This window comes from Corvus cornix, chromosome 7, assembly GCF_000738735.6.
Source record: "Corvus cornix cornix isolate S_Up_H32 chromosome 7, ASM73873v5, whole genome shotgun sequence".
Classification (NCBI taxonomy): Eukaryota; Metazoa; Chordata; class Aves; order Passeriformes; family Corvidae; genus Corvus; species Corvus cornix.
Genome location: NC_046337.1, coordinates 9,810,832 through 9,823,118, shown reverse-complemented (window position 1 = coordinate 9,823,118; position 12,287 = coordinate 9,810,832). Strand labels below are relative to the sequence as shown.

The 12,287-nt window shown below is 39.6% G+C and overlaps 1 protein-coding gene across 12 annotated transcripts in view; it reads left to right on the top strand.

Annotated features, from left to right (window-relative positions):
- Window positions 1–12,287, top strand: part of KALRN (kalirin RhoGEF kinase) — a 484,636-nt gene that overhangs the window by 311,651 nt on the left and 160,698 nt on the right. For all 12 annotated transcript variants that reach the window (XM_039555510.1, XM_039555513.1, XM_039555508.1 and 9 more), the window contains 2 exons: window positions 992–1,187; window positions 6,790–6,956. In XM_039555510.1, coding sequence (XP_039411444.1) covers window positions 992–1,187; window positions 6,790–6,956 — 363 coding nt within the window. The remainder of the gene's footprint in view (window positions 1–991; window positions 1,188–6,789; window positions 6,957–12,287) is intronic.

Below are 12,287 nucleotides of genomic sequence, written 5' to 3'. Positions count from 1 at the left end.
TCTCACTGCACACAGGCCCTGAAGAGCACTTCGTGCACAAATGGGAATGTAGATACCTACTTTTAGCTCTCCTGAATCTAGCTATGAGGAATTGACCTATTAATCAGAATTAAGGCATTTATTTAATAATTTTCAATCCTTCTAAGACTTGTATTCTGCCCTGTATGACTTAATTCCCATTTCCCTTGTCCCCCTTCCCTCATTCATTGTCACTAGCACATTCTTCTCTTTTTTGCCTGCGGTAGCAGAACCTAGGTTGAGGTGAGACTGGGCTGTTTAGGTGGAGACTAGATCTTACTTTAATTGCCCAGGCAAAATTGGAGGACTTTGATACCAGCTGGCTACTGTGGAGAAAGATGTAAAATGCAGAAGATACAATAAATGGACTGCTAAAATCGGTCTGTGTGTCACAATTAGGAAGCAGAGAAAGCAAAGAAGATTTTGCATGTTCCCAGGAGTTACTGGCAGGTCTTTGGTTACAGCCAGGTACCATTCATGAATCTGTAGATGATTCACCTAAACCTTGAGTGTGATGTTACTGTGTTGTGCATTACATCTGTGATATGTAACATTTAGTGTGTTGCAAAACGGTTTTAGAAACATTCAGGCCATTTTGGGATTGCATGTTTGCAAGGTGCTTTGTAATTCCAGAAATGTTATTTTTTCATTTAATTTGATTATATTCAGAAACATTCTTTCTGCCATCAAGGATAATGTAGTGGGTATTCTCTTCCAGTGTCATTTGGGATGTGTAAGGGAAAAGGAAGGTAACAGCTTTTGTTGGACTGATAACCTTTTCATGGATCCTCACCTAAAAAAAATGTGAAGTGTGATCATTAATTGAGCAGGATCTGGAGTGTACTGTGGCTGTGGTTTGAAGGTTTCTGGATCAGAGTCAAAATGTGAAGTATTTTCTGGTCCAAACATTGTTTGAGAGTAAGGTATTTCATTGATCCTGAGTGAATACAGTGCCTGTCTTCTGCCCATGAAGGTCACAGCAGAGCTGGATGCCTGGAATGAAGATCTGCTGAGACAAATGAATGATTTCAACACTGAGGATCTCACTCTGGCTGAGCAGCGATTGCAGCGGCACACTGAGCGGAAACTGGCCATGAACAACATGACCTTTGAAGTCATCCAACAAGGGCAAGACTTGCACCAATACATTATGGAGGTCCAGGCTTCAGGTGAGCAGAGCAATTTGGTCTCTATTCCACTTGGAGAAAAAAATAAAACAAAATAAAACAAAACAAGAAAAAGCCCAAGACCCCCAGTTCAGGCAAAAATGCTGCAATACATACCAAATAAATAAGCTTTTAACGTAAGTATGGGCAATACCTGTCTCTTCTCTCCCAGAACTGTTCCGCTTGTTTTGAGAATTTTGATTCAGGATTTTATGTAAAAACCTGCTGTTTCTTTGAGATTGAAACTCACTGAGGAAATGAAGCTGACTTTCAAGTTTCATTCAGAAAGTTTCACAGCTGCAGGATGTTTGTGATTGACTCCGAACTGGATGGAGAGGGGAGGGCAAGACAAGCTCCTTGTCCTTGCCTCCAGCTCAGAAACAAGCACTGCAGAGTCATGAGCTACAGATCCTTGAGCTGGGCAGTCAAACCTCAGGTCTGGATGAAGTCTAGTTGTTCTAGACTTCTTAGCTTGTTAATCTTACTGCAAATAGACTTTAGTGAGAGTCAAACTGACCAGTTGGGCCGGCTTCATTCTCTTCAGACCTTTTCCCTGTTCCCCATTTCAGGGTGCAGACATGCCCAAGGGGAGAAAGAATCTAGTTATCCAAGAGTCCTCTGGGAAAGAATCCAAATATGAGAGCCTTGAAACCAGTCATGAAATGGAGCTCTTGTTTCCAGCCAGTTCTACTTTGAATTTTTTTGTGTAAAAAGGGAATATGATAAACCATACTGGAATTCTCCTTTTCAGAGTACACTTAAAAGTTAAAGGTAGCAACTTGAGTGTAAAAAAGCCCTTTGAGATGTGCTCTTAAATGAAAGTCTTGATTCATTTCGATAGGGAGTCTTCTGATTTTACTCTGCTTCTCAGCATAAGATCCTATTTCTAATACATCCTAAGAGTCAGGATTTTTGTATCCTTGCATTTTGCATCTGGAAAAGGAATATCATAATTCAGATTAATCACTGCATAAAGCCCAGAAGTGAATGTTACTTGTGTAGTGTTTTAACCTTCTAAAATGTTTGGAAAGAGTGCAAAGCAAGAGCAATTCCTGTTCCTTCCCTCATTTGAAATAAAAAGGATTTTATGGTTTTATTCTTTGGCAAACATTTTACATCTAGGCACCTACCTTCAAAACAATCTGGCAGTATCCAGCCTGATTTGGCAGGCTGCACTCAACAGCGGCTTGAGGACTGCTTCAAGAGTATGTTGTGAACTAGATAATGTGGTGCATTCTGTGACCCGTGTGTGAGCCTCTCTGGGATGTGCCCACACAATGCCTGGCCCTGTGCTTCAGCCTCCCTGCTTTCTGAGTTAGAAAACTCGTCCTAAGACATTGGTTAAGATGTTTGTGCTCTTTTGTCTGTTTTTTTAATCCTGAAGGAATCCATGGGAGGTAAAGAATATGATCCAGAACAGAGCACAGTCAGGAGCCTCAGTGACTGAATTTTAGAAAATAAAAAATAAATAAATTCTGTGTTTGTCAAGAAGTTGGAAACAACTTCTTTTGGCTTGCTGACAAAAGGTTAGCAACTCAATGAACTGACTTCTAAAATGTTTTTGTAGAATTATCTAAGATGACTTTCTATGAAGCCTACCCAATAAAAATCCACTGCTCCCAAAAGCAGGGAAGCAGAAGTCCCATGGGGATGTAGAGTAACTGCAGTTAATCAAAGGTAATGGCCATGTCTGCTATGCATGGAATGCTAAATGCTGGGAGAATGGAAAAATAAGGGAGAGACATAGCACTTGGGAGCCTACTGCTTCTTGCTTCAATAAAGAACAGTTTTACTTCATAAAAAAGTGATTTAATTTTACTCCCTCTTCCTGAATCCTTTATCATAGCCATTCAGTGCATAGGGTAGGGGATGATTATTCTTAACTGCCAGAGCTGAAAACTTGCAGGGGTTCTGGGAAATCAGATGCTATTGCTGCTGCCTATTGTACACTGTCACCACTGCTACAATCAAAACTCAGTTGCAGCCACAGAAGATAAAGCCAGAAAAAATGTGATTTTCCAGAGCCATTCTACCTAACCAACCACCCTTAATTGACCAAGTTTCTTCCCTTCCCTGTAACTCTCTTTGAGCTTTATTCTTTTCAACGTGCCACACAGGAAACTGACTTGATTTTGATCACTCTGTCGTTTGGCTTGGAGGTCTTTAAGCCAGCAAGTCTGTCAGATAAAATTACATCCAGGTGTTTCCATTTGTGATGTCTTTTTCACTTGGAAGTCTTGTGGAGGTAGAAAAAGAAGGTTTTAAACATTCACCCATGATTTTTGCATGTCTGATGCAGACTGACCCTTACTGGGCTGTGGAGTGTCTGGAAATCCCTGTGAACGTTCTAATGTTGGCACAATAAATCCGGTGGTTCTGTGATGCACCAGGTCAGACTCTGTGGATATTGAGGGTATCTCTGCAATCAGGCATCTCTGCAAGTCCAGTCTTTCCAAAGTTCCATCCAGCACAGGGTTATGTTCCTGCGATCACTTCCACTACTCCAGCACATGCGAGTGATCCTGGATTAGACTGTTTCAACCATCGGAATAATTATTTTTTAAAGAAATGTTTGGTTTTGTTGGGGAATAGGTAAGATCTGGAAGTCAGGTTGTGTTTCCTGAAATTTTGCAGTACTTGCAAATTGTCACTAAAATCTGTGTCAATCAGGAAACTTTTGCATGTATAGAATATAATAACAGTACTCTCAACAAGATTGGAGTTTTTAATGATCCAGCACTTTTTATTTCAAGGAACCTATCTGCTACTTTTCCTGTTTGATTATAGCTCTACCACTGATAGCAAAGCTAAATATGTGGGTAAATACTCTCAGAAATGCTTATTGAGTTTTCTGGGTGCCTAACTCAATATGTTGAAGGGGCCTGGTGTTTCCAAAAGTGACAACTTGGACATTTCTGAGAAATCCATTTCGCATGGAAAGTTTAGGATAATTATTCAGGAGTGATTTACCACTTGAGCCCAAGCTGTGGTGACGACATTCTCAGGTAATTTATTAGCATATGCACCTTAGTTAGTCTGATTCTAGGCATTAAAAGCAGTTACACTTTAATAGCTGGTTAATTGATTATGCAAATTTATTTGATTATTAAAGTCCATTTGCATTGTCAGTATCATTGTCATAATGAGCCTCCAGCTGGGAGTCTCCAACGGTTTACAGAGCTCCCTTTTTCTATCTTAGACAAATTGCTTCTAAGCCAAACCTGAAATACACTGTAGAGCTGAAGTTGGGGACACTACCTGATATGTGTAAAATTCAAAGTCTTTTTGCTTCCTGGTCATCAAGCTAACTCTTTTCACCTCTTTTCCAAGTGTTGCGTTGCTTAAAAGGGAAGCAGAAATCTACTTCATTTGGTTTGTGACGTCCTTTATAGTTAATTATAACTGTAGTTTATATTGCAAAGAAGAGACTATAAACTCTGCTATCACAGGCTCTTAGTGTTTCAGGCCAAAGCAGGTTTAAAGCAGTTTCAGAGGAGTTTTGTGAAGATTAAAAAGTAATACCCCTTCCCTAGACTGAATTGTACCTCACAGTGCAAGCAGTTCAGGTGTCACTAATGTATGTTTTGTAGGATGCCAGTTAGTGTGGCTCAATACTCTCCTTTAGGATTTTTTAAAAACATTTCCAATTCAATATCATTCACTTGACATCTGCTGTATTGCTTGAGACATTAGAAGAAAATGGCAACCAAGTTTATTTTATCAGAAAGTCAGCTGTGCTTTTCTAGCTGTCAGAACACAATGTAAAGATAATATGTATGAAATTATTCGGAAAACAGGGCTTTCTATTTTGCCAGCCAATACTTGAGAAGAAAAAGTGCTCTCACTGCATGCACTGGCACTGCAGAATAAATCTGTGTGACATATGACAAGCAGGAAAGGGCAGATCATTCATCATGGGGAGCACACACTGCCCTTGGATAGCATCCCAGGCAGTTCCCTGGTTGCTGCTGATGAGTTAGCATGATCAGAACTGCACCAGCTGAGTGTGCAGGAGGGAAAGCTGTGCATTTAATATCCAATAGGTGTGGTGAAGTCAAGCATAAAAAAATCCATCATGTCCTCAGGATACAGAACCATATGCATGCTAATTGCAGCAACAATGCCTGGTGTCTGGCAATTGAAAGGAACTTCACTCCTAAGAATAGAAACATATATTAAATTTCCAGTTTTAAATGGGAAGCCAGGGGCCATTCCATTTTATTTGGTAACGAAGGAACTGTTTTATTTTGGCTGGGAAAGGAAATAAGCCAATCATTTGCATTCCCATGTGCTTTTCCTGATAAAACCAGAAACCAGGAAAAAGAGATAGGGTTAGTAATAAGGTCATATTTATTTTGTGTGCTGTCCTGTGTAGATACCGCTGAATGAAAGTCATGAACCTCTGAGGTGGATAGAGGGGGAGGTAAAGACAACTTTCTAAATGGTTTTTTAAAATAGTGTCCAAGTCTTTTTTTCAGCAGCTTCTAATTAACACATTTCTTTTTTAATGCTGTATTATTCTGTGAAATCAAATGGCTTTGGAGGAAAGTGCAGTGTTTTCTCAGCATTACTGCAATCACATTATTTTTATATTAGGTTCCTTATCCTTCCTGCTTCGAGGCCAATGGCAAAATTCCAGTAGACCTTACTAAGGGAAGAGTCAGGTCTTTATTAGTTTGCAATCCCAGGGACTGCAGTAACATGGGATGACATCATATTTCCTCCAGGCCAAACCTTCCCTGTTGCACTGGTAGTGAACCCAGTGTCGCAATCACACCGGTGTCACCCCGAAGGAAGCTCTGCACTGTGTGTCATATAACCACTACACACGTGGCTCACAGTGTCAAAAAAACATTCAGGAGGCAGGAAGGATCTCATAAAGTCTCTATTTCAATCTCCTGATCAAGTCAGGACAAAGAAATCAGACTAGGCCTTTGAGGGGTTTTTCAAGTTCACGTAGGATGCAAGGGAGGGGGATGTGGTACTAAGACACCCCTTCTCTTTGGTATGTGAGGATTGGATGAAAGTCAGTCTGTGGAATAATTCTGAAAGAACTAAATTCTGAGTTAAACTAATTCATTGTTAATGATCCTCTGCAAGCATCCAGATGGAAAAAAGTTTTCACCATGGAGTTCCCCGCACTTGTAGCACTACTGTAGATCTGGTGCCTAGAGTTGACTTCCCATATTTCACTTTTCTATTTTCTTCCTCTTTTCTCTTCTAGGTTTTTTTTCAACATGCATTTCTAAAGTATAAGTCTATGAATTACCCTAAAACACGGAGGTCTTTTCTGTCTTTTTAAAAATTTGATGTTCATGCAAGTTTTTTGATCAAGACTGTGCTTAAGTCATGTCCTACTGGACAGATGCCAATGAGTCAGATGAGCAATGATAACCAGAGAAACACTGTTTTGTAGAAAAATATAGTGATGAAGGGTAGGCAACTGGGAAAGCCAAAAATTACATGTGAGAAAGTTAAGTGAGAAAGAATTACTCACAGAGTTGTAAATTATTGTGTTAGGTGGCAAAAAATTTTGAGGTTTACAGTTCTGCAAATTTGAAATTTCAAGTGAGTGTGATGATCTCTCTCTCTCTGCATGTTACAGGCATTGAGCTGATCTGTGAAAAAGACATTGATCTTGCGACACAGGTTCAAGAATTGCTGGAATTCCTTCATGAGAAACAGCATGAGCTGGAGCTTAATGCTGACCAAACTCACAAGAGGTTAGAGCAGTGCCTACAGCTCCGGCACCTCCAGGCTGAGGTCAAGCAGGTGAGAGTTTTAACCACACGAGGGGCTTAAGGCAGGTTTCAGCCATTGCAGACATTCAAACTGCTAAGCCAGTGTCTGCCAAGTGACAAACCTTTAGGTGAGCAGTCTAAATCCCCCTTTTTGTAACAGTACTTGATTTGCTGACAGGTTTCAGAATGGCCCTTTGCAAATGAGGAGGGGCTCTGCTCCCCTAAGTGCGCATGTTCTTGAATTCATGAGTAGTTGCAGGAATTCTGCACAGAACTGACCATGTAGCTTCTCAACTGGAGAAACAGCCTCAAACTCCAAGTGTTCTGGGAATATACTGATTTGACTTGTGCCCCAGAGTTTAACTGAGGTGGAGAACAGGCCCAAAGCAAAGGCAACTGAGCTGTGACATACGTATGACATTATGGTAGTTTTACCTTTTCATTTGTTGCTATACATCTGTTGTCTTGCAGGAATCTTTAACATCTTCTGGTGATTTAAAAAATTCTGTCAGTGGTCTCTAGATCCCAGGACTTGTTTAGCCATCTTTGTATTGTTACACTGCCTTTCTTTCAGATTTTATCCTTGTGCAGGCAGTCATGTTCTGCCTCCCTTGGTTTTCCCTACTATTTAATTTGGATGCCTCATGTTTCTTTGTTTTACTTTGCTGCACAGGATAACATTACACTTCCTGCTTCCTAGCCCATAGGTGGCTTCACACTCCAGTGTATGTCTGGATTTTAATTGAATGGTCTTCATTTCATCAGGAAAACCAAGAATATTTTTCCAGACACATGGAAAATTTAGTTTTCCATTTTACTTATACAAATAGGTGGGTTGGGAGTGGTGTTGGGAGGAGTGTCCAAATAGTACAAGGTGTTCATGAAAGATACCTATCTGCTTATTTGTTTACTTATACACACACACACACTCTGAATGCTCAGTACATATGATCATAAATACTCACTTTTGATGACAGAATAACTGAGTGGTGCTTTGCTGAATTGGTTTATCATTGCTGGCAAAAAAAAAAATCCTTCACACTCAGAAAGCTGGCAGCATTAACACCAGTGCATACATTTTCTTTCAAAGTCTAGTTTGATGTGAATGTTTTGCAACTCTACCTGAAAGTAGCATAGAACTCTCCTAATTTTTATTTTTAAAATATGGTCATTTTGCATTTGTGATTATTGAAGACCAGCTCCTCATGAAGTTCTGGAGCTCTGTTGACTGCTTGGCTTTCTTCTGAAAAGAATTAAAAAAGAAAACAAGCAAAACCCAGAAACACTCTGTGATATTTACAATCACTATCTTAACATGGTTATGAAGTATATCCTTTTTTTCTATAGGTTCCTGAAGTTTCTTATACACAGCTTAGCTAAGCTTGGAGGTGTGTGTGATAGATTTATGATGAAGCAGAGCCATTTTAACTTATGACAGAAAACTGGGAGGAGTTATATGTGTAGCAGAAAAGCTCAAGATGCAGGTTGCCCACTTGCTCAGGATGAAGTGCAGTCAGCCCTGTGGCTGCTCCTGCAGCCATTCAGTGGCAGTGCAGCACCTTCTGCAGATGCCTGATGTTATTTGCTTTATTATCAAATATCTGCTGGTCCTTAACTGTTTTACAGCCAAAATCTACCCAAAGGAAGTGGTTATAGGACTGAGCTAGTACTTACTGTGAGAGAACAGCTGCCTGGAATTAGCATTTCCCTAACGGAGCTTGGGACCATCAGAGCCTTTGTTATTGTGTGACCTCTCAGCAAACCAGTAGTGAAAAAACATTTTATTTGTTCAGCTGAATACTAAGGGCTCCTTTGCTTGTTAACCCATAAATTACCACAGCTACAGTCTCCCTTAGAAAGGACACAGAAATATTTTAACTTGCCTCTTTCTATTTGGTTTCCTGTAGATGAGTCATATTCCCAACCATTTAGTAAAATTGGGAAATATATTGATTTTGGCTTGTAGTTCATCTCCAGTCTGGTCCAGGTTTCCTTCACTTTCAGTTTAGTGCATCTGAGATGATGGATGATCTCATTACCAAATTGCCCTTTCTCTTGTGAATGAGTTGAGATGTGGTTGTTGCAAGACACCTCCTGTAGCTGTGTTAAGTTCTGCTGACAGAGTAAAATTGGTCAAGGCTTCTACATGTACATGTGTTTGCATTTTGATAAAATGGCTCATGGAAATAAAAAGTATTTTAACTGTCTCTATCTATTTAAGTTTCGTTTACCAGAGATTTCTGCTTTATATCCTACACACCAAGGGTGAATGCCAAGACAATGAATTGAAGTTTGGAGCCATTAAAGTGGAGCAATTCCAAATGAGATGTTCTGTGAACTGCTTTAGCGTGGAAATAGTAAAGATCAGTAATTCACAAGGTCTTTGTTATTAAGAAAAATTCTGTCCAAGCCTGATTTTCCCTCATTTGGATCCCACTTATTTCTGACAGAAACTACAGAGCTTGGACTGTTTACATAAAAGTAATAGCAGGATAGATTTGTGGAGATCAGTTTAAAAAAACAAACTCTAATGCTCTGCCTGCAGCTGTTTGGCTTCCCTATCCCCTTAATTTATCTTTGTATGGTTTGGGCTTTTTTTTTTTTAATAACTGTTGAACTTGACCTAATTTGCTCCAAGATATCCTCAAGGTGTCCCACTATACTTGCTTTCCAGGTTGTTTTGAAGTATATTTAGTCCTTTTGATGTTCTTGTTATCCATCTATTTTTGCTGTTTGGCGTAAGATTTACTTCAAAATATATATGCCCAAGGGATGATGGGAAGTAGTCATTTGAGAGACACTGAATATAGTTGGTTTTTTTCTAATCTTATGTCAAAAAGCTCCTGGAAAACTGATGCAGTTTTAAACATGGTTAAAATTACCAGAAGCTGTCCTTGATGGTTGTGTCTGTGTTAGTAAAAGCTTCTCAAGGAATCTGCAAAGGGTCTGGAGGTGTAAAAGATTCACTTACATTGTTTTGTCTTTTAAACATAAAAATCTTTTCTTATCTGACTGGAGAGGTATCCATAGCAAGGCCTTAAGTCTTTTTTAGAAACATGAAGGAAGGCATTCTGTATAAACTGAGTAGTAGACAAAAGCACTGCATGGTACAGAACTTGCATTTCTTGAGGATGCCTGCACAAGGGATGCCTCAATCTTTATTTTTCCTGTAGAGTCTGATTCTGTGCTCAGTGAAGATGGCAGATTTCCAGGGAAGAAATTATGAGTTTTGGAAGAATTTGGTACTATTATTTAATTACAGAGAATCCCTGTACAGGAGCTTGGCCTCTGTAAAGCAGATTGGAATCAAATGTGGGAGTTGTTTCAGAGCTGTGGTGGTTGCCCTGTTAAACTACCCATGCCTTGCAGTGAAACTGCTCTCCAGTGACAAGTGCCTTTTATATAAGATCCTGTAAAAGTGTTCCTGCTTCTCTGTTATAAAAAATAAAAAATTGTTAGGCTGTATAAGAAAGTCTTTGAAGATTTATTTAACTCCAGAATTATTTAATCACTGCTTCTACAAAGCTGATAAAATGTGTAATTTGTAGGAAATGTCTGTTTAAAGCTATCTTTTAGGGTTGACCTGTCTGCACATTGCTAAATAATGGTGAACCTATGAATACAGGAAATGATCACAGAAATGCCTTGATGTTGTATTAGGAGCTTTTCTAGATATTTTAATGAAAAGGTATTAAGTATTATATGAGTAGGAGTCAATTTGTGAGCAGGTCTTGTAAACCAGTTACAAATGTGTAAATGCCCCCTTCCAGCCAGTTCTAAACCAGAGACACAAGGACTATCTCTGCAAGTGTCTGAGTTTTGAACTTAGACTTAAGAAGCCTTAGTTGTGCAACTGATGTTTTTTTCCTTACTGTATGTAAACAACACACACAAGTAAGAAAGAAACATTACTATGAAAGTAGCAGATGCAATCCCAGATGAGGCTCTGACATTCTGGCAGACTTCTGGAAGCAGAAAGGGTCGCTGTAAGTGCTTCCAAGCAAAATTTGCTGCTGCTTGGGTGCTCCTTGGGCCGGGAAAGGGGAATGTAGGAGCCCCAAAATGAGTGTCTAACCCCGCACTCCGGGGGAAGGAGAGGGGGCAACTACTCAGGGATGGCAGCAACCTTTGTCAGAAACGGTGCTGGCAGCATTGCTGGCACATGGAGTCCATCAGCCCACTGGAACTGCTTTCCCCTGGATAATTTGAGTCTGCAAGACACTTGAATAGAGGGATGAATATGTGTTGTTAACACTAGAGGAAACCTGGCAGACTGGTTGTGTGGTCCCTCTACCTAATCAAGTTGCTTTGTTTTAAGACTGAGTTTCCACAGATTTTTATTCTGATGTTTTACTATTTAGAGACTCAGATATTTGTGTGAAATCTGTGTCAAACTGTCTGTGGCAGTTTTTGAAAAATTCAGCTGAAATAAAAGCTGTTCCACAGAGGGGGAAAAAAAAAAATCTGGGTTTTTATCATACACGCTGAGTTTTTTCTACATTCCAAATGGTCCAAGCCTGGATGTATTGCAATATGTAAAACATGAAAGCATGTCTTGCCTCATGATGTCCTCAATTCAAGCCTTTTCCAGGTACTGTGATCCTTTGGCTAACTTCACTGTTTGGTACCAGATAGTTTGTAATAATGTAGGGTTCAAATAGGATGGATTATAGAACAGGCCAGACAATACAATTGCCATATGCTAACTCGATTGCTTTTCCGTTAAATGTGTGATGCATTTCCCACAGGAACAATTACACCTGCTGATGAAAGACAAATGAATGAAATGAAATCTTCCACACTGTTGTACTGAGCAGAATGTAATTTTCTACAAATTAGGGTCAGCTACATGTATAGATGTCTTCCTTTTTTCTCCTAGGGAAAACTCTTTTTTTTATCCTACAGGGAACTGAATGGCACTAACTAGGGTGATGCATGATGTAGGGATGAAAAACAAACAATAGAAAATCCCTGTTTGCTTCAGGCAATTTAATGGATCGCTTGGAGAAAAGGATAGTACAAAAGGGAAATTGCTATGTAGAATATTGCAGCAAAGTCAATTTTAGAAACCGTGAACTAAATTTAGGGTAGTCATTGAGCACTCAGAATTTCCTGTGCATCTATGAATTGGATTCAGCAACTTTCTGGCTTTACTGGACTGATTTGACACCTTCACAGGTAGAAAAAAGGCTTTGAGACAACACAGGAAAGAACTTGCATGTGCATTCTGGGTGCAAACACGTGTCTTAAAATAGCAGAAAACGTTGGTGTTTAAATGAGTGAGTACAAGCTTGACAGATTAATTATGTACATTTAGGACTTGATTCTACAGTCATTACAGCATGGATTGCATGCCTACGAA